At 42.3% G+C, this 21,704-nt stretch overlaps 2 protein-coding genes across 2 annotated transcripts; one reads left to right on the top strand and one right to left on the bottom strand.

The window, feature by feature from the left end:
- The first annotated feature begins 728 nt into the window (after positions 1–728).
- cdc45 (CDC45 cell division cycle 45 homolog (S. cerevisiae)) lies at positions 729–7,109 on the top strand. Its single transcript, XM_062381707.1, has 18 exons — positions 729–866; positions 1,898–1,957; positions 2,314–2,406; positions 2,515–2,652; positions 2,842–2,988; positions 3,088–3,146; positions 3,229–3,277; positions 3,444–3,505; positions 3,614–3,664; positions 3,817–3,936; positions 4,065–4,196; positions 4,277–4,375; positions 4,482–4,637; positions 5,083–5,221; positions 5,305–5,388; positions 5,475–5,593; positions 6,036–6,112; positions 6,785–7,109. Exons 1-18 carry the CDS (start codon positions 816–818, stop codon positions 6,847–6,849), a joined length of 1,701 nt encoding a protein of 566 aa, XP_062237691.1. The 5' UTR covers positions 729–815; the 3' UTR covers positions 6,850–7,109.
- Positions 7,110–18,923: 11,814 nt separating this feature from the next.
- cldn5a (claudin 5a) lies at positions 18,924–20,684 on the bottom strand. The gene has a single exon (XM_062381597.1). It carries the CDS (start codon positions 20,396–20,398, stop codon positions 19,751–19,753), a length of 648 nt encoding a protein of 215 aa, XP_062237581.1. The 5' UTR covers positions 20,399–20,684; the 3' UTR covers positions 18,924–19,750.
- Positions 20,685–21,704: the final 1,020 nt, after the last annotated feature.

The following is a 21,704-nucleotide window of genomic DNA, read 5'->3' as shown; positions in this document are numbered from 1 at the left end:
CAAACATGGTCCAGGAGGCGTTGACGGAATGTTAACCAAGACCTGTTCAATTTTTCCCTTATAATGTTCTAATTAATTGTATCCCTCTTCACATTACCAGGGACGTAGGTCATTGACTCAATCTTTTTCAATCTAGAGTCCAAATTGACTATGATTGTAGAATTTGTCATTGATTAGCAAATAAAAACAAAATTACTTTTATTATTGATAAATCATTGTTCTTATAATCCTACATTTAATTTTCTTTACCTAGTGGCGTTCAGAAATGTTGACTCTTTAAAAATATCACAATTTGGCTGAGAACATGTACCACATTAGATTTATTTGTAACTATGTGGCCACTTCTCCATGTTGTGAAATATTTTAAAAAAAATCCATAATTTCCACTCACACACATAAAACTCAAGTACATCAAAGTAACATTAAAGCTCATTCATTTCTCTTTGCATTGTTCCTGGCATCATATTAAAACATTTAATTTACTAATTCATTCATTTAAATCTCTGTTGAAGCTTATGTTTATAATTATCCACACTATCACGTTTTAATCCCACAAGAACCAGTAGAAACCAAACTCGCGTGGGGACGTGTTTAAATTGTGGCTGCTTTCTCTTTCCGTAGCGCCACTTTGTAACGCGGCGTGATGACGTTTGTGAAACGTACGACGTAGGGGCACTGTGCTCCAAACTCATTGGTCCAATGTGAAGCTTGAGGATTTGGCGCCACATTTCTGCAGCTGCGCTCCTGACAACAAACCGGAACCCGTCGCAGATCGTCTCATGACACTCGAGCTGCGTTTTTAAAAAGCTGCCAACATGTTCGTCACGGACATCAGGAAGGAGTTCTACGAGGTCGTCGCCAACCAGGTGAGTTTGTTCCCAGTTTGTCACAGTTTGTTCCCAGTGCTAAACCCGAGAGGAACCAGGACGGAGTGACAGGAAGTTTACTCTCACAACCCGGAGCCGCCGCTTTTCAGCTCCCTGCTCCTCTTCCTGTTGGGAATGAGGCAGACATCGTCGTTAAAGCTTTGGAACTTCCAGGAACAACACAGGAAGTTCCTATGTTTATATTAAATCATCAATTAAAGAAGGAGACACCAAGACAAGATCAGAGACAACCACCAGGACTTGTTACACCTGCACCCAAACAGTCCTCAACACGAAATTAACATTTACTTATGAATGCATTGAAAACATTTTATTTCAACAGCTACATTCATACACACAATGCAGCTTAAAGTGCTTTACAATAAAATCAAAGATAGATTATCACGTTGGCAATAAAGCAGAGACTTAGGATAAAAACATAAAACTAGCAAGAGGTATAAAAATATGTAATCATGGTGTTTAAAACACAGATCAAGTTAATTCAAAGCAAGATCATAGAAATAGGTCTTGATTTGTTTCTTAAAACTATCAACAGAAGAAGCTTGTTTGATGTGTGGGGGGAGTTTGTTCCAAACCTTTGGTGCTTAGCAAGAGAAAGTTGCCCAAACTTTTAATAGTTCATATTTGGGATGTTTGGCAAGAACAGGGAACAACCAAAAATGAATAAGGGTGCTGTACCATTAAGAGACTTAAAATCATCCTCAGCGATACTGGAAGCCAGTGTAAAGATGCTAAAACCAGAAAAATGTGATCTCTTTTCCTGTTTCTGGACCTGGTCTAATGTGGTCTAGATCTGGTGAAAGATTTGACATCAGCTACAAGGGAGAGTGTGGTTTGTCCGGGATGTGGATGATTTATTTTTTTAACTAGACCTGGGCTGTGATTTAGATCCATTTTAAAAACTCTAAAATCGGCATTTCTTAAAATGGTTGGCACATTTTCAAGTCTCAGCGAGTGTCAGTCTAACAGTGTGTATTTTATAATGTCACTAAAAACTACTTTGCTTTCAGAGAGTCGCCCTCCTGGTGGCATCAGACATCGACGCGCTCTGTGCCTGTAAGATTCTTCAGGTAGGATAACACTCACTCAGCTGTCAACCATCAATAGCATTTCCCTTTGTGGACTTATCTTTATACTCAGCAATATCTGATTCTAGAGCCCAAAGGATCCTACAGTCACCTAAGTGTTTGTATTTCAGTTCACATTTTACTGGGACGATGTAAAGGATGCTAAAGTAGAATTTGTAAATAAACATCTCAGATCAGACAAATGGAGACTGATCAAATGTTTATCGTGAGATTGATTTGTGTAACGTTTATTAGAGGCTTCTTCAGCGGCTTAAGATTCAATGTTCTTGTGTCCTAATTTGTCATTGAGGGGATAATGATTAATTTGTCAATTAAACAATGATCTGTCTCTTCACCAGGCGCTGTTCCACTGTGATCAGGTCCAGTACACACTGGTGCCGGTCACAGGCTGGCAGGACCTCGGCACTGCCTTCCTTGAGCACAAAGAGCAGGTACGGTCAGATCCCACCTCAGCTTCCACATGAATATATGACAGAAGTGTAAATAAATGTCCTCACTGCCACTCTGAGCTAAATGTATTTATCTGTGTTGTGTTGTAGTTCCGATACTTTGTTCTCATCAACTGTGGAGCGAATGTGGACCTCCTGGAGATGCTGCAGCCAGACGACGACTCCGTCTTCTTCATCTGTGACACTCACAGGCCTGTCGATGTGGTCAATGTCTACAATGACTCGCAGGTGAGTGATAACGAAGGAAGAAAACTTGTTCAGCACATAAAAACATCCCTTTTGTATCTGCCGCATCCGTTTCCTTTTTTATTTTGCATCTTTGTTACTTTCTTAAACTTGTTTTAAGTTTATGAGCAACACCAAAATATTTACCTGCTGGAATTTACCCTAAGATAACTCCTGTCCCGTCCTCCACAGATAAAGCTCCTGATCAAACAGGACGATGACCTGGGTGTGCCCACCTACGATGATATTTTCCGAGATGAAGACGAAGAAGGAGGCGACTCTGGAAATGAGAGCGACGAAGGCTCGGAGCCGTCTGGCAAACGGAGGAGATACGATGAGGTGCGTGATGAACAGAATCAGTGACCTCGACTGAAATGAATCAGAGCTGTGGGTGTGAGAGCTGTTTTTTTATTAATGTGTGTGATCATGTCGCTGCAGGGCACCGTGGAGAGGAGGATCGAAAGGCAGCGAGCGAAGAGGGAGTGGGAAGGACGGAGGTGAAGTGTTTTTAAGGAGCTGTGGATATACTTTATCACATTGCAATTCATGACTTATATTAATGTTTCACTCATTTCTCAGGAGGGAAATCTTGTTTGACTATGAGCAGTATGAATATCATGGGACATCTGTGAGTAGACAAAATGACAAAAAAATCATTTTTTTACTTCATTTTTTTTAAATGACTTATTTTTGTATGCACACACACATTTAAGTCGTCTCTATACACAGCTGCATGTTGACTTTCCTTGTTGCTGTTCTTTAACACAAATACTTTCATGTGTATCTTTTCTCAGGCTGCAATGATGTTTTTTGAGCTTGCGTGGGTGTTGACTAAAGACACCAAGGACATGCTCTGGTGAGATGTTTAATAAAATATAATATTTTTATTTTTAAATGACGCGAACAAGGTGGAAATGCACAGCGCGATGTTCAGCCTTTGAGATGTAGGTTCTTCTTTTTGCAGGTGGGCCATCATTGGGCTGACAGACCAGTGGGTTCATGATAAAATCACACAGTAAGAATTTCTTCAGTATTTTAAAACCTAAGTCACAAAAACTTTAAATAGATTTTCTTTTTAGTTATATAATTTTTTAGAACTTGTTTTTGCTTTGTTTGCATCAGTTTTTCTTTACCTTCACTGAATTAATCTTGTCTTGTTACTTTAAGTATGAAGTACGTCACAGACATTGCTACGATGCAGCGACATGTCTCCCGACATAACCACACAAATGAGGATGAAGAGAACTCGCTGTCCATTGACTGTATGAGGATTTCCTTTGAATATGAGTATCCTTAATTAGTTTGATATGCCGTCACTCTTGGATCTACACCCCATCTCTCTCCCTGCAGTGTTATTGCTACAGAAATACTTTATGCTTTTGTCTCTTTGCGTTCTCCTTGACCTGCTGCCTCAGCTTGCGTCTCACCCTCTATCAGCACTGGTCTCTGTATGAGAGCATTTGTAATTCATGTTACACGTCGTGCAGCTTCAAGCTTTGGACGTTAAATGGACAAAAGAAACTCCAGGAGTTCTTAGCCGACATGGGGTGAGTGCCAGGAAATCAGTGCTCTGTGTGAGAGTCGACTTTTTCTACGTGCTATAACTTGTTGATGATGCTCGTAACAGGCTGCCCCTGAAACAAGTGCGGCAGAAGTTCCATTCCATGGACATGACAATCAAAGAGAACCTGAGGGAAGTCATTGAGGAGTCGTCTAATAAATATGGGTATTTATTTAGGAAAGACTTGCAGAAATACATGCCGTCATTCAGTTTCTGTGTCACACAAATGAAAACCTGAAATGATTCGTTGTTGTTTCCTCCTCTTCTTCAGTATGAAAGATATCCGTATCCAGACGTTTGGTGTCCACTTTGGCTTTAAGAACCGTTTCCTGGCCAGTGACATGGTACACGCCTGTGCTGCCCTGCTGGAGAGCCCAGAGAAAGACGACAGCGACAACTTCATCACTGCTCTCGACTCCCTCTCCAGGTGCGTGGAAGAAACTCAAGTTCTGGTTTGTTTGAAAGTCATTAGATACGTTAAATCTGTGTTTGTCAATAAAAGACAGTTTTCCTGGATCACTCTGAGAAACGCAGACATTTGTGCGAATGCGGCAGTGCAGTGTTTGCAGAGCTACATATTCAAAACATACGAGTTGCTCAGATGAACGACACAAGCGGATGATTTGCCTCAAGTCCTCTTTGTGTAGAGCTTCATTTGATTTAGTTTAGTCTTACAGATCGAGACAGATGTTTTATTTGAAACATCTTGGACAAAGTGACTTGCAATAAACAAGTTTTTAGATTTAGGTCACTGCCTAAAATCAAAATGCTTTTATGTTCTTTAACAAATACTGAAGACCTGGGCTAAGCTAAGTGTTTTAAAGACTGAGTTTTTTTCTAGATGTATGTATCAGGTGTTCTTCTTTGTGCAGAAGTAACATTGATCGTCTCCATGCTGGTATCGACCTGGCGAAGAAGAAGCTGATAGCCGTCCAGCAAACTGTCGCCAGCTGCATCTGCACCAACCTCATCATGTCCCAGGGGCCCTTCCTCTACTGCTACCTCATGGAGGTACGTGTGGCCGTCTGACTGTTTCTCTCTGTGTGCTGGCAGCTCCTCCTGCTCCGGTTAATCTTCTGCTCTTTCATCTCTAGGGAACTCCTGACGTGAAGCTCTTTTCTAAACCCGCGGCTCTGACTCTGCTCTGCAAATACCTCCTGAAGGCTTTCGTTCATTCAGTGAGTTCCCGACTGCTTCTTTAACTGTGACTGTGAATAACAGTGTCATGGCTGTCTGTTCACTCCTTCACTCATTCTGTGGTCAGACGAGGAATAAACGCTGCAAACTGCTCCCGCTAATCATGGCGGCTCCCAAAGATGTTGAGAAGGGAACTATGATTGTTCTGGGAATCCCACCGGAGTCTGAGACATCCGACAAAAAGAAGTAAGTCCTGAAACATGAGGAGCTGTGATGTTAAAACATCTTTCATAACACAAACAAGCAACATATAAGAAGTTCAGAAATATAATCTTTGAGCTCTTGAGTTAAATATTTCATATCTGATTCCTTCTTTGGTATTTACTCTGTAGATTTTTCGATAAAAATATTTTTTTCTGCAATCACTGTTTTAGTTGTAATCTAATTTTAGACTTGGAGAACATATCCCTTACAATTGATGCAAACTGACCAGAACCCAGATATTCAGTTTACTGTCTCAGAGAAAAAAGAAAAACCTGAGAACTTTATATTTGAGATGGTAGAGCCCCTATATATTTTCCATTTTTCAAATAAATATACTTGAACAATCAAAATTAATGTTCATTAATTTATTAATGGGTAATTTCCCAGTTCCTCAACCCTCGTTGTTTTCTCTTGTCTCTCTAAGTTTCTTCGGCCGAGCATTCGAGAAAGCTGCAGAGAGCACCAGCTCCCGAACTCTCCACGACCATTTCGACACATCAAGTAAGTTAAAATAGTTAATTAGGACATCTCTCTGTTGACTGACTAACTGAAAAATCAGTGCTGCTGATCAGTGATTATTTAATTGGTTCATCGATCCAATATTCCTTGCAGGTGTCCAGGTTACGTTAATTCAATTCCATGTGGTATTAAATGAGTCTTAAAGGCCGGCGGTTCGATCCCAGTCTTCCCCATCTGCAGGCTGAGGTGTCCATAGGCAAGATACTGAACCCTGATTTGCCCCTCATAGGAAAAAGTGCTGCCCATAGATGCACTGTATGAATGAATGTGTGTGTCAATGGCAATAAAAATGTACTGTTACTTTACTGATGCTATTTAAATACAGAGCAGACTACATATCTGTGTACTCTAGGGGGCAGCCTTGTATTTGTGTCATTTACAGTCCAGCTTCGACTCATCCAAACTTGATTGAGGTCCAGACTTCATGAAATAGATATGACACTCATCGTGTTTCATGTGTAGAATAATATTTGTGCATTAGTTCTGCACAAATGGCAGAGAGCGGTGAGAAGCTCTGGATATCAAGAAACATGACGTTTGCCCTTTTTCAGATTGTTGCGGAAAATCTGCCAAATGAAAACGTGTTGCTGGGAGATGTGAGTTCTCTCATCTTCTGAATGTTCTCACTTCTTCCTTGTGTTTGTCTCTCAACAGTAATTGAACTGAAGACGGAGGACAGAAGCAAGTTCCTGGATTCACTCATCACCCTCCTGTCATGAGCAACGTCAGCACTCAAAGGAACCGTGTGCACGAGTCCAAGTTCTGAACTTCAGACGTGTACAGTGTCAACAACACAAGAACTTTATCTGTTGTCTTGTTTTTAAAGGTTTTAACCTGTTTGTGTGTAAATTGTACAGTCTCTTTTTTATGTGTTAGAGTCTTTATTTTGTTTGCTTTTAATATACCTGTGTTTTACTCATGTCTGTACATGTAATTCTCACCACATTACATTTTAAACATGTTTAATAAATCATATTCAATGACCTAAATGTATTGATAACTTTTTTATAATTTGAAATGTGGGATCTCATCTTATTTATCTTTTAACTTCTTAAGTTTTTCCAAGAAAGGAAGCACATAGTTCACTACAAGTTGATTGTAATTGTTTATTATTGACTTCCAAACGACAAAGTACTTGATTTGATCTTAAGGTATTATGTAAAACTCAATCTTGGAAATACTGGGATTTGAAGACATGTAAAACTGTTATTTGTTTCTACTTTTACTTCTTCGAATTCTCAAATGAGAAAATCCCTGCTTTGTTTTACTTAAGCAGGACTTTTCTTGCCGTCACAAAAGTTGAAGCACGGATCCTTACACAAAATCCAAAGACAGAAAACCACAGTCATAGATTGCACTATGGATCAATGTGAGGGGAGAGCACCTGTTAAAGGAAATTAGTTTATTGAGCATTGTAATCATACAAATTCACTAGACACAGAGTTAAAGTGTTCTAATGGAAAAACCAAATGACACAAGTTTTTATTTTCACTTCATCTCTCCCAGCCCCAGTGACGCATGTGGAGCAGCAGTATTGTAACCTGACGTGCACAGAGGGCAACAGAGACCTTCACTGAATCCGTTTGGAGAAAGGAAGTTGAAACTTTCTCTGGCAGCGTGTTCGCTGTTGGCAACGCTCACAGAGAGTGATCCAAACTGATTACTCTTTTCATCCTGATCCAATCTTTTGTTTTGCTGACGCACAACTTGGTCTTCAGACCAGAAAACGAAAATGCCTCTTACTGTATTTGTGAGGTACACTGAAAGTAGTTGTGTTTAGTCAACTGAACATCATCTCCTGATGAGCTCTGATTGCTCATGTGGGACAAAGGTGAAGGCTGTGACCCTGGCCCACATCGGAAAATGTAGGCCAGGCCTCCTGGTGTTGATCTGTTGCCTCGGTCCAAAAGGGTGAGTGGAGGGTGGGGGCTGAGCTGGTCTCCGAGGGGTAATCAAGATCCTTATCGCTCCTGGATCAGGATGAGATCATGACTTTCACAGTGAAGGATGTTTGTTTGCGCCTTTTTTGTTTTACAGGAAAGAGTTGCCAGCTCTTTCTTTTGCTCATCGAGTTGTTTCTTGTTCTCATTGAGTTCCTCCTCCTCCTCCATTCCTCTCCTTTCCTCTTCCACTTGATTTCATCGTTTGTCCTCCTCTTTCTTCTGCAGATCACTTGTGGCCTGCATGAGCCTCTCGGATCCTCCTGCTGCTGCTCTGAGCTCAAGATCTCTGCGTCACTCCGTCAGAGCTGCTCCATCAACTTGCCTGTGTCCTGCTGATTGATGGAGTCACACTGCTCCTCACTGAGTTGGACACTGGTTTCAAGGTGGGAGAACCTCATCCCATTTCTTGAGATGAATCTTTCAAAGGTGTAACTTTTGAACATTAGATCACTTGACAAAATCCTGATAGTGACGATCGAGAGTGTGCGACAGCTACGAAATGGACATTAGAGGGAGATTTGTGTCAAGGCTAAACTTCTGTACTCCATGTTTGAGGGAGTCTTTGCATGAGGTTTTCCACAACGACACTAACACTTGTAGTTGGATGTAGGATCCAACTGCAGCTTTCAATCAGCTGACACTCAGGCTCTGTTAGCATCGCTCTGTTTGCTACTGTTCCAGTGACAGATCAACCTGTTCAGCCCTTCAATCGACCTTCTCCCCTCAGCCGTCAATCTCTTTGGTCTCCATCCCCCCTATGGCACCTCTGGTGAAGTGGGGCCACTGCCCTTTCCGGTGCTCTACATCTGAGGAATGTACACACACACACACACACACACACACACACACACACACTGAGGGGAAACATGCCCCCATGAAAGGATGTGGCAATTTTTGAATTGGTTTTAAAAGTTCAGTGTGTAACATTTGGTGACATCTTGTGGTTGCATGTTGCAGCTGAATACCCCTCACCTCTCCCTACCTTTCCAAACATGAAACAGAACCTGTTGAAACCTTCAGTAGTCATACAAACTCAAAAGGTGTTGAGCTTGTCCAGTCTGGGCTGAGGACCCGCTCCCTGTAAATATTTAAATATAAATGGCTCATTCTAGGGTAAAGAAAACAACAACTTGTACAATTTAATTGAAACCCACTAGTGAAAACATCACTAGATTATTGTATATAGAATTTCTGCCAATAGATCCCTTTCACCTCAATCTAACACACTGGACCTAAATAAGTGATATAACTTATAAACTGTTTAAAATATAAACATATAAACCATTTCTTACTGTTATCTGACTGTGAACTGTCCTTCAGTGTTGTGCAAGTTCTCACCTCTCATGAACTAGTTCAAATTCAGTTCATACCAGTAAACATGAATAGTTCACGTTCATAGTTCACCATTTAAATTCTGAACTAGTTCATAGTTCAGTTCAATGTCATAGTTTTAAGGTGGAAAGTGAGAATGAAAGACTTAACCTGTTAAAGAAAACCTTATCCATCACTACCCCTTGCCTTTACTGTCGGAGTCTTTATCAGACAGTGTGTAAAAATCCCTCTCTGCTTTCTCTTGCCATCTGTATATGAGACCGAGAGCTGTTGTGTTGCAGGTAGGGCCTGCCCCTTTAAGGAAAGTTTGTAGTGTGTGACGTAGTGCACCAGGGCATTGTGGGAAAATACTCTAAAAGTGTGTTTTAAAGAGAAGTGACGGACCACCTAGAGGTAATACGAGTGTTGCTCCTGCTGTATATTCGAGAAATGAAGTGTCCTCATTCCAAGTAAAGAAACATCTCCTCCTCCTTCTTCACGGAGCGGTCCGGACGGCTGGTTACCGGCCAGACAGCGAGCCAAGATAACCAGTGACAGGGGCGGCTCCTGGTACAGCGACATAGGAGACGTGACACATGCAATGTAAAACAATACATTAACGTCACACCATCATCCTCTAACCCCGGGGACGCACCGGAGGTAGAAGCGTTGCGAAAAGCGGTCCACCTCCTTTCCTCGCCCATGTTAAATACTTTGGCTGTTCGCACCGGCAGAGTGGGAAGAACCGGGAAGCGCCGCGGCCACACAGAGCTAAGAACAAGCACATAATCTCCTGTGGGGGGCTGGCGCTACAGGCCTGCAAGTCAGTCACCTGTGAAGACCAGCATCATTTATCCCTGAACCAGCGCGGAGATATGAAGATGATGATGATGATAAAAAATTTAATATAAAAAAATAAAATATAACATTTAAAGTAAAATCAAATTAAAATTAATTTTTTTTTTTTTTTTTTTAATTAAAATAAATGGAAAAAAAAAACAAACTGCGCGCGCACATCCTGCGCAGAAACCCACTGCGCACATTCTGCGCAGAAGCCCATTGCGCACATTCTGCGCAGAAGTCTACTGCGCACATTCTGCGCAGAAGTCCATTGCGCACATTCTGCGCAGAAGTCTACTGCGCACATTCTGCGCAGAAGCCCATTGCGCACATTCTGCGCAGAAGCCCAATGCGCACATTCTGCGCAGAAGTCTACTGCGCATATTCTGCGCAGAAGTCCATTGCGCACATTCTGCGCAGAAGTCTACTGCGCAGGAGTTGCGCGCGCAGTTTTTTTTTTTTTTTTTTTTTTTTATTTTAAATTAAATGTTTTCCTGATTTTATTTTGAATTAATTTAAATTTATATTGTATAATATATTTAGCAAGTAATACAAGAAATCCTGACAATTTTGAGAGTTCAGTCTATTGCCAGTCTAAAGATGGGAACTCATGGGATTCGAACCCGGGTCCCTCTGAATGGCGAACGAACGCTTTACCGACTAGGCCACAGTGCCTGATGGTTTCCGTGAAGAACTAAGCACATGATGAGGATGGACAAATCATCGTGTGCGTGTGTGTGTGTGTGTGTGTGTGTGTGTCCTCATTTTATGCTGCTTTTGATAAACACTTCAGAGAAAATATTTTCTACATATATTTGACAGCCTTACTTAAAAGTTACTTTTATATTTTTAGATTTTAGATACTGGATGATAACAAACTTTAAAAACCTATTGTTAGAGAATAACCCAGTACTTTTCCAACCTTGTCTTCAGACGCCTTACGAGAATCCCAGTCTGCTGCGATGTCCTGAGGCTGCCCCCTGCTGGCTGCTGGGTTCCTCTGCTGCTCTAGTTTGGTTTGTGCAGCTAAAGTTGTCCATTAAAGAAAATCTTTAATATCCTTCAAGGGCAATTTGATGTACAACCAGCAATCAGTGCACTACAAATCAGAGCTAAAAGAGAGTAAACAATGATTGATAATAATCTTCCAACACTGCTGGATGTGTAAATAATATTAATAATATCCATAATATATGTGATATTCACAATATTGCTTTTAAATGCAAGTTCCGAAGTACTGAGTATCACACCTGAAACTAAACAGGGAGTTCTGATCTTAACCATAACCGAACTAGGGAATATTTTTAAAAAAGTGCTGCCAAAAAACCATAATATTGATATTGATATGTAATATCAGATAAGAAAGCCGCAGATTTACAAAAACAAATGAAGTGTTTTCGTTAAAGAGTGATTAACAGAGTATCCAGTGACGGCTCTATCTCTCGAAATATGAGAGTGGAGGAGGTGAAACTGGGAGTTTCAACTTCTCTCATGCCTGAGTGAGGTCATGTTTCCATATCGCATGTAATCATATCACCATTATAAGTATTTGGACACTTAAAATCATGTATTGACTTAAACACACACACACACACTCACACACACACACACACACACACACACACACACACACACACAAACAGGTGAAGGCAGGCAAGACAAAGTTGTGAGTGACGACCCTCTGCTGAGATGAGGCGGAGGCCTGGCAACATGAGGAATGTCTGGGGGGGGATCAAGAGACATTTCTGATTTGGCATGGTGAGCAAAATGTATGCAATGCCAGTCTGTCTCTCCCACCGAGACGAAGATACAAAAAAACCTTCTCTAACACGGAGGGCTTCAGCCGTAGACCACAGCAGCATTCACACAATCAGTTAAAGAGCTGTGGTACAGGTGGTGCTGCTTTTAGCTTTGTCCTCGAGTGGTTATATAGACTCTATTCCTAACATAGGATATAGCAATCAGTGTGTGAGTAAACAAACAGCCTGTCTCCCTCACACACACACACACACACACATGCACACACAATCAGGATTTTGAGGTGTATTGTTTCCACACTAATTGCTTCTTGCAGGAAAAGTCTGCTTGTTGTCCTCAAGGCTGTTAGAAAACAAACAATATATATATATATATATATATATATATATATATATGTAATTGTGCAGGACTGTAATTGTGCAGGACATCCCAGTGTATTTCAAAGAATGAAAGACACAGTGCATGTTTCCCATTAAAGAGATTCCTGCATGACTGAGCCAGAGGAGGAAGGAAAAGACCCACTCATTACTGTATTTAAGCCCGGCCTCCTCAAGTGTATTCAAACTCGAATGTCCTTTTGAAATATGTGAAAAAAGGAGCCATGGAAAACATGTTTACTCACAGAATGCTTCATTTGAAATGTCTTTAACTCATCTGCTGCCCGTCACTGATGGTTCATAAGACTACAGTTAAACTTCACGTTTCAGTTGCATCAGTCCGTTTCAAATCCGTGCATCGTTTCCAGTAAATACTAATCTCTTTTGCTTGACAGCACTTTGAAACAATGGAAGAGGAGAGACTCATTCAGGGAATAACACCCCGAATGTGAGAGGCCGCGAGGGGTTGGAGATCACAGGGGTCAGGGATCATTAAGGGCAACTGTGGGCTGACAGCAGATATCAAGCACAACAGCAAATTAAAACATGAGTGGGTGAGGGATTGCCTTGTTTATGATGAGTGTGGATTTTAGAGCAACCTAAGTTTGTATGAGACATTTGTGAGGTTGATGTACTTTGCTTGTGTGTGTATGTGTGTGTGTGTGTCTGCTTCATGTGTGTGATCATCCCTTCACAGCATGACGGGGACACAGGCAGCCGGCAGGAGCAGTCAGCTGCGGCTCTTTGTCTCTGGCTGTTCAATATAACTAATCCTGTGTGGATTCCAAGATGATTAGAGACAGAGAGGCAAGTCGGGGAAAACAGTTGAAGAGGGAAGCCAAAAAAGAAGAGGGACATGACTGTGGAATTCAAGAGAGGATGTTGTTATTGTCACTGTGATTGTATAACAGCTTTCAAAACCTTCAGATAAATGCTCTTATAAATGTGCAGTATGTCCGTTCATTGGGAAACAGCAATCACCATCTGTACAGAAAGTGCCATTAAGTGAAAAGTTGGAATCTCCAAATTCACTAAGATTCATCCTCAGGATCGCAGACGGCTGTGGCTCAGGAGGTAGAGTGGGTCGTCCACTGACAAGAGGGTCATGGCTGGATTCCTAGCTCCTCCAGTCCTCAGGGAATTTTTGTACTGTGGTTAAAACTAACAAAACGGGATTTTGTGACCAATTTTTATATTTGTCAAAATTACTAGATTTGGGAAAATGATCTCCCTTAGAAATTCAGTGCACTGGGTTAAATTTACCGGGCTGTTCCAATACTTTGAATAGGGTGGCTGGTTATGTGAGTGAAAAGTTTTTGAAATCATCGTTAAACATACAAAATAAAAATTATAAAGACGAGGCGGTGGACTAATGGCAGAAAGTTGGACTATGGGCAGAGAATCCAAGGGTGGTCTCTGGTTTGACTCCACGGAGTGACAATACAAAAACATACCTGGACGAACAACACCTTGATCTGTTCCCCACTGTCTAAGTGCCTACCCCACCCCACTGTCTAAGTGCTCCTGAGCAAGGCACCTTGCTCCCCGGGTGCTGTGCATGGCTGCCCACTGCACTGTGTGTCCTCCTGTGTTCACCAGATGGGAAAAAAGCTGAGAAATTTCCCCCCATTTGCATGTGTGTGCATGTGTGTGGGACCAATAAGTGTATCTTCTTCTTACAGAACATATTGGATATGATTTTCCCAATACTGAATCATAAAACTCATGTGATACTGCATCAGCCCTCCATCTCATCCAACACCCCTAAAAACTCCACTCAGCAGCCGCCTGTGTTGAGGCAACATGACTTGTTTGAGTGTAAAGTTTTCAAAAATGCTGCTCTGCACATCGGCTGTATGATCCTGCCATGGGGGCATGTTTCCCCTCAGTGTGTGTGTGTGTGTGTGTGTGTGTGTGTGTGTGTGTGTGTGTGTGTGTGTGTGTACATTCCTCAGATGCAGAGCACTGGAAAGGGCAGTGGCCCCACTTCACCAGAGGTGCAAGAGGGGGGATGGAGACCAAAGAGATTGACGGCTGAGGGGAGAAGGTCGATTGATGGGCTGAACAGGTTGATCTGTCACTGGAACAGTAGCAAACAGAGCGATGCTAACACCTGTATCCACTCACTGACCAGGTGAGTGTCAGCTGATTGAAAACTGCAGTTGGATCCTACGTCCAACTACAAGTGTTAGTGTGTCGTTGTGGAAAACCTCATGCAAAGCCTCCCTCAAACACGGAGTACAGAAGTTTAGCCTTGACACAAATCTCCCTCCAATGTCCATTTCGTAGCTGTCGCACACTCTCGATCGTCACTATCAGGATTTTGTCAAGTGATCTAAGGTTCAAAAGTTACACCTTTGAAAGATTCCTCTTTTATTTCACATTATTTCTGTTAAATTCTGATTTCATATGCGGAAAAAACATAAACTTGCTGAGCTCACCACCCTCAGAGGTTCTGATGCCACATCTCCAGTGGGTCTGGTGTGTAAATATTTTTGTCCTTTTGCCATTTTCAGACTCGTTTAATGTCTATTTCTCCTCCAGTGATTTTTCTGTTAGTCTCATGATATGTGTCAATTTTTCAATTTTTCACAGTTACCATCCTTGGTCCTTCCAGACCATCAGCACCACCCGCCCCTCACCAGAAACCACATTTGACCCATAAACATTTGAAAGAGCTCAGAAAAAACGTAAAGTCCAAGGTCCAGAATGTAGACTTGTTGTGGACTCAGAAACACAGTCCTGTTTTCAGCTTTGTGAGAGTGCACGTTTCAGATAGTCCCATTTATTTTGTAATGGTTTATTTAGCCTCAGAAGGAAGAACATTGTGTGACCCAAGAAAGAACCGTTAACAATTAAATCCCTGATGCAATGCAAGCACGTCATCTTTTGCAAGTGTTGAATCCAGCGTAACCATAACTGTGACCAAACAAATGACAACTATAGAGGCTGGTGAATGTTGTGCACAGACATATAAACTACCTTGCAAGGCGTGTATATTTTTGGGAGTGCTTTAACCCAACCACCAGGCTCTCCGATATCTCCTGAGACACATAAACTGCACCCTCCTCCTCCTCCTCCTCCACACCCTCCATGTTCCTTCCTGTTTCCTGTTCCGCTGTCCGCTGCACAGGATGCCTGGTCGTGCTACTGGGCTGCAACAAAAACTTGCGAGTCACCAAGCCGTAAACCTTGCAGGCGTACAGGAGAAAAGAACATGTTTTTTTTCTGATCTCCATCTCCAGCCACTCGAGCTCGGACATTGTTTCCCACACAAACGGCTCACGGGGTCTTTAGCTCTTCACACAAAGCCATATTTGTCCTCCACTCTTAACCACCTGCTGACTCTTGGCTTAGTTATCTGTGAGTAAGCTATCCAGCTGGGGTGTCTGCAGACTGTGTGCACCTGCTGACTCTGTCGCACATCGGAGTGAGTCAGTACAAACACTTATTAAGTCCCCTTTGTTTTATGAATCATCCAGAAGAAATGTTTTCATCCTCTCTTATGTTAACTATCAACAGGTTAAAGTAGCTAGTCATAGTGAAAGTGTTTATTTTGTAGAGAAATTAGTTATAATCCCTTTCCAATTAGCCGCTTTCCATTTGATGGTTATTATTAAGCATTACCGTGTAGAGAAGCTAATTTGAATGATATTAAATATATTTGTACATTTATTGTATATATGACCTGTTGTGGTTTATTATAATGACTTAATCCTAACTATCGTTGAATTGAAAGTCAGATTTTTCTTTCTCTTTGCTTGTTTAATATATATCAATGCTTTTTATTTTGAGATTAAATCTTAATCTGTAAATTGACTGTAACTGTAGCTGCCAGATAAATATAAGCACACACTCAACAGGTCATTAAATTGACTCAAGTAAGGTACAAGTACTAAATACAATACTTGAACAAATGTAATACTGTTGTGGTTGCTTTGTATCCATGCCATATGAAATTATATCGCAAAATCAGCTGACTGTGCAACCAGTTCTTTTTAAGTGTGACGATCTTGGGGGTTGAGGGTTGTGACCCATATCAAACGCAGGGGATTCGGCTTCGATGAGATCATCGCCTGGTCGGTGGAGGGAAGAGGCTTTCGTCTCGTCTGACCTGAGGCCAGCGTCATAGTTCAAAGTTCACCTCATGAGAAACGACTCGCTGAGCCCCGCCCGACCTTCACCCCCAAAACAATCATGACCCTCAGAGGCAGCTGCACACATCTGAACTCTCTCACGTGACCTCAGCCATGTGGCCTCCACTCCACCGGGCTCAGGGAGGTCAAGTTTAGAGGTCAGAACGGGTCTGTGTGTGTTACATCACCTGTTTCTACAGGACACAATGATGATATCAGCAACTCATTTGTTCATGTTTTATGCTCCCTTTGGAGTTTTTGTTCCCAATGTGCAACATTTATGGCGACACTTAACATTTGCTCTTAAAACGAAACACAATGCCGCCGGCGTGTTTCTGCTGTCACAGCTCTTTTTAGCAGTGATCATTACAGGCTTTAAGTAAATCCCTCCAGACTTCTGTACATAGGTTGTGTGTGTGTGTGTGTGTGTGTCCATGCTGGCAGGAATGTCCGCCGGCCGCCCCTTTTATTAGGGCTCATCCATACCACCACATTATAGGGTCTCGTTACCAGGCAACAGCAGTTTCTGGCTGGTTACCATGGCGAGCGCCCATTGAGTGACGTCGCCCTGTTTGCCTCTCGTCTCATTGGAATGAGGGCCTTTTTAAAGGTGCACCCCCACAGCCCCACCCCTCCGCCCCACCCCGCGTGCCCAAAACTCACACACACACACACACACACACACACTTACCCCTTTGCTCACACGCACCCCCCACACAAACACACCCGGCGCTTCGTCACCCTCTGTGCGGTGACTAGAGGAGTGGAACTAACAATCCAACAAAAACATCTCACTGAGGCGGACCAGACTGGACCGTCCAGGGAGGGTCTTTGTGTAGAAGAACCCATAGAAAGCCCAACATGGAGACGCCTACTGTAGACAACTGAGCAGCAAGTGTGAGACAATGAAGTCTGGTGATATTGTATATTTTTGTATATTTCTATCAATCGATAGCAAACAGATATTGTCTGTGTAGCTAAAACCTGATTATTCCACTTTGCCATCAACTTCCATTGTTGGTGAAGAAGTATTACAAACCCACAGGTGAACCACACTGTTCATGCTACATCATAATGATGAATATAATCACAATATTTTTTGTTGTGAGTCAGTCCAACATACAGTATTAAGAACACTAAATGTGTATTTATCCTCTACTTAAAATAATCCCACAAACAGACTTTATAGCCTCCTCGTGTTTTGGTAATTTTTCTAAACCACACCCATCTGCTTTAAGAAAACATAGAGCCAGTTTAAAGAGGACAGTCCATATTTGTAACTGTCTTTTAAAGATTATTGTCTTCAGATGCATTGGGCCTCAGGCTGAGAGCCACAGTCAGGTCGAGGAACCCGTAAACCTTTGAAAGATGGACTGTCATGTTGCTGGTTTTGGTCTTCAAAAAGGATTTTTACAATAACAGAAGTACAGAATTTCCACAGCATTATATTAAAAAAACACAATATCTCTGCTGAGAGTCCTGAGGGTGGAAGAAATGGTCAATGCTGAAGACCAAGACATATGATTAAAAGTTCCAGAGGAGGGTGTGGACCTTGAGTTTATCTGTCATAGAGACTCAAATCATAGTTTGAATTTTATTTTAACGTTGTGTTCCATGTGCAGCAGCTCAAGTCAAATGTTAAACAATAGCAATAGTTCCAGCGCTATTTGTTGTGAATGTGTGGATTATTCTCGGGTGAATAACTTCAAACTTGGCCGACATTCTGACCACACTCCCCCGTATTGAGATTTTCTCCATGGCCATATTTTCATCTTTTGAGAGGCCATATGACCTGCTAAGATTCTTAAGTCACCAGCAAAACAAGTATGGATAAGCTTTGGTAATCCAGTCACGGTTTAAAACAAGAGCGCTGTTACTCACAGATTGAAATATGTTGTGTAAACGCTAGTTTTCTATTGTTTCCATAAATTAAACAGCCCTGTTAGATCTTTATTATAAAACTGCAGAGCATCATCACCAGTGTTTCCATATTGTGGTCTTGAAGCAGCTGTGGATAAACTAGTTGCCTCACACTGATGCTGTGGGCTCTCTGCAGCCATGGGGTCCATCCTGAGGAGGGGAGATGGGTTAGTGACGACAAATGGAGTCACTTGCGGGAAGACGAATCCAGCAGCTTCTCCATATAGCTCTGATTTGGACGCCTTTCACTGACTGCGGATGAGGAGGGTGGGGGTGGTCTGAAAGGGCTGGTGGTGGGGGCTGTGGAGTATTGTGAGCTGAACAGCAGAGCCCCACTCGCGCTGAATGGGCATTGTCATCTGGATTTCTATGGCTCACCAAAATACTTTCTCCCGCCGTGGGGGTTTATGGATTCACGGTGGGAACGGTATGCGTTACGCACAGCCGCTGGTGGCTCCCCTGCCCCTGCAGACCCCTCTGCTTGATTTGTTTAAGAACACACTTCAGATTTCAGACAATATATTGGGTTTAATCTTAATAAAAATGAAACGATATTGCATATTCATACATGAATAATGAATCATTACATCAAACGTCAACAAACCAACAGAAAACGTTTATTCCTGCAGTGACAAAAGTGGAAAAAGAGAAATAGCAGGTTGAATGCGGTCGATGAAGGACTGCAACATTTCATGTTGTGGCACATATGGTCCCCAGGCTTTCCGGAATCCATAGGTCCAAAAATAGACCTCAAAACGTCGAAGTCACCTCCATCAGCTTCTGCACAACACAAAAGCCTGTCCGGGACTTATTAGGGCTTCTCCATGCATGAACTTTTCTCCATCGGTCTTTGTTGCCGTCGGACACTGTCGAAGTCCTCAACATGTCGGCGTGAGAGTGCAATTATTCTCAGTTACAGTAGCCTACACGTTTGTGCTGACGACGCACATCAGGGCGAGAGAACAGTGTAAATATACTTGATGGCAAGAGTTCCTCAAGAAAAAAAAAAAAAAACTTTAGTTACAACAGTAAACAATTCAAAACACTAATAATTTCGAAGACACACAAAAGCAGGTACCTAACACAGATACTCCTTTAAGTCGTGAGCTACCTCTTGTGGCTCTTAGTCTTTTCTTTCATCTCCTGTAGATACAAAAAGGAAGTGTGAAGTTGCGGTCCGAGCGTAAAAAAAAGCAGAGGTGCTTCCATTGATTTTTCAAAGTTCATATTTCTGATTTTAAAAAAAAGGCTGGTGCAAAGAGAACGTCTTTTAAAAAAAAGAAGCTGCAGGTCACTTTACGCACTTTTACGCACCGCCTGCCACGAGCCACACCGCTACACGTAGTTCCTCTTGTCATAGTCCCCGTTCGGAGTGGCTCTCTTGGTCTGTGCGTATTTTACCGAGTATCCCGAGTTCGCGCTAGAGGGACAGGAGCAGCACAGCAGCGTCCCCCCGATCAGCAGCATCGCTGTGGCCGCCCAGCCGATGTACAGCGCAGCGCCGATCTCCCTCTTCTTGGAAGCGGGCACCTGTGGATTGTAAAAGTCCGATATGATGCTGTTGGCCAGCCAGCACAGCGGCACCAGCACAAAAAGGGCACTGAGGATGTAGATGACCCCTCCGGCGTTCACCACACGGGCTTTCACATACTCGGTGCGAATGCAGTTGGTGCACTGCGCCCCGGCGATCGTCACCATGAGCCCCAGCACGCCCATCACCGAGGAGATGATGGTGAGCGCTCTGGCCGCCTGCAGGTCGTGGCTGAGGGCGAGGACGGAGTCGTGCACCTTGCACTGCATCTGGCCCGTGCTCTGCACCACGCACGACATCCACAAGCCGTCCCAGATTGTCTGAGCCACCACGATGTTGGCCTCGATGAACGCCGTTACCTTCCACATGGGCAATCCGCACGCCACCATCACCAGGAGCGAGCCAACTACGCACAGCGCCAGTCCCACGATCTCCAGTCCGGCCGACACCATTTTCGCACTTTACGTTTAAGTCTTTTAAAAAACTTTAAAAGTCCAAACTCTCCCTTAATTGAGGTTCTTCTTGAAAGCCAAGTGTGATTCTGCTCTATATCTCTTCTTCTTCTCGCCTCGAGGTACAATCAAGCGTCAGATGTTCATCACTGGGCTCGGAGACGTAAGAGGCAGCAGCTCCACGTCTCTTTGTTAGTGAGGGGATGTGAAAACAACTGGAACCACAGCGGCACCGAATCACGAATATCTGCGGGGCAGGGGGGTGTGTGGACTGGAAGAGAAACTTTCCTCCAATCACATGTCGCCGCATCCTCACGGGACCAATGGAAACGCAGGCGAGTGGTGAGGCTGAATAAAGCGGTCCAGAGCGCATTGTGCGTTTGAACAGTTAAAGCAGAGGAGAGGGGGACGAGGCACGCGGGGGGTGTCTGATGGTATGTCGCTGAAATGCAGTGGTTTGGTGAATCAGGGCGGTTGTTATTGGTTTTTCAGACATGGAGTATAATGGCACTTGTCTGCGGCGAGAATAGACATTTCACACCCAATGTGTAAGATGTATGAGGCTTTTAATTGTCTGACACACAATGTAGGAAATAATAATAAAACTACTACTAATAATAGTTATTGTAATAATGTAGATGCATCCACTTTATTCTTGACTCAGTTTTACTTTCCTCAGTCAGAAAAACGTGTAAAAGAAGAATTGTCATTCTTTGATTCCACCATATTTACATCACACATTAGTTACAATAATTGTATGATGACACAAAATTATTTTTGTTTCATTACAAATACTTAATTGCTTTGATTATTCATTTTGTTAAGTTTTAAATTCATAGCAAGTGAGATAATGAAGGTTTTGTGTTTATTATTTATTATCTAACTTTTATATTATGTTCCTGTGTATTTGTAATTATTTGTGTTTTAATATTTCTTTGATAGGCAGGGCAGTGATGCACCACACACAGTAGAATAATGATTTGTCATAACCCCTAAACAATAAATGTGTTTAAATTTACAGTTAACTTACATTTTCCACTATTGATTTTCAGATTGTAACATGGTCTGTGAATTTATATGGTTTATGGACTTATTTTGGGCATATAGTCGATATCAAAACATAACAATACACATTTCTACCTTGTGGACTAACACGAAATGTATTGTTCACTTGGTCCACTTTCCAATTTAGGATTGGCAGCTGGAGGTTTCCTGTTTTAATAATATAGTTCATTAAACTTAAAGTATTTAGATGCTTTAAAGAACAGCATCAATACCACAGGGTAAAATAGCACCATCACAATTC

Source organism: Platichthys flesus, chromosome 3 (assembly GCF_949316205.1).
Source record: "Platichthys flesus chromosome 3, fPlaFle2.1, whole genome shotgun sequence".
Classification (NCBI taxonomy): Eukaryota; Metazoa; Chordata; class Actinopteri; order Pleuronectiformes; family Pleuronectidae; genus Platichthys; species Platichthys flesus.
The sequence above is the reverse complement of the archived record's forward strand: the minus strand, read 5'-3'. Positions and strand labels throughout refer to the sequence as shown.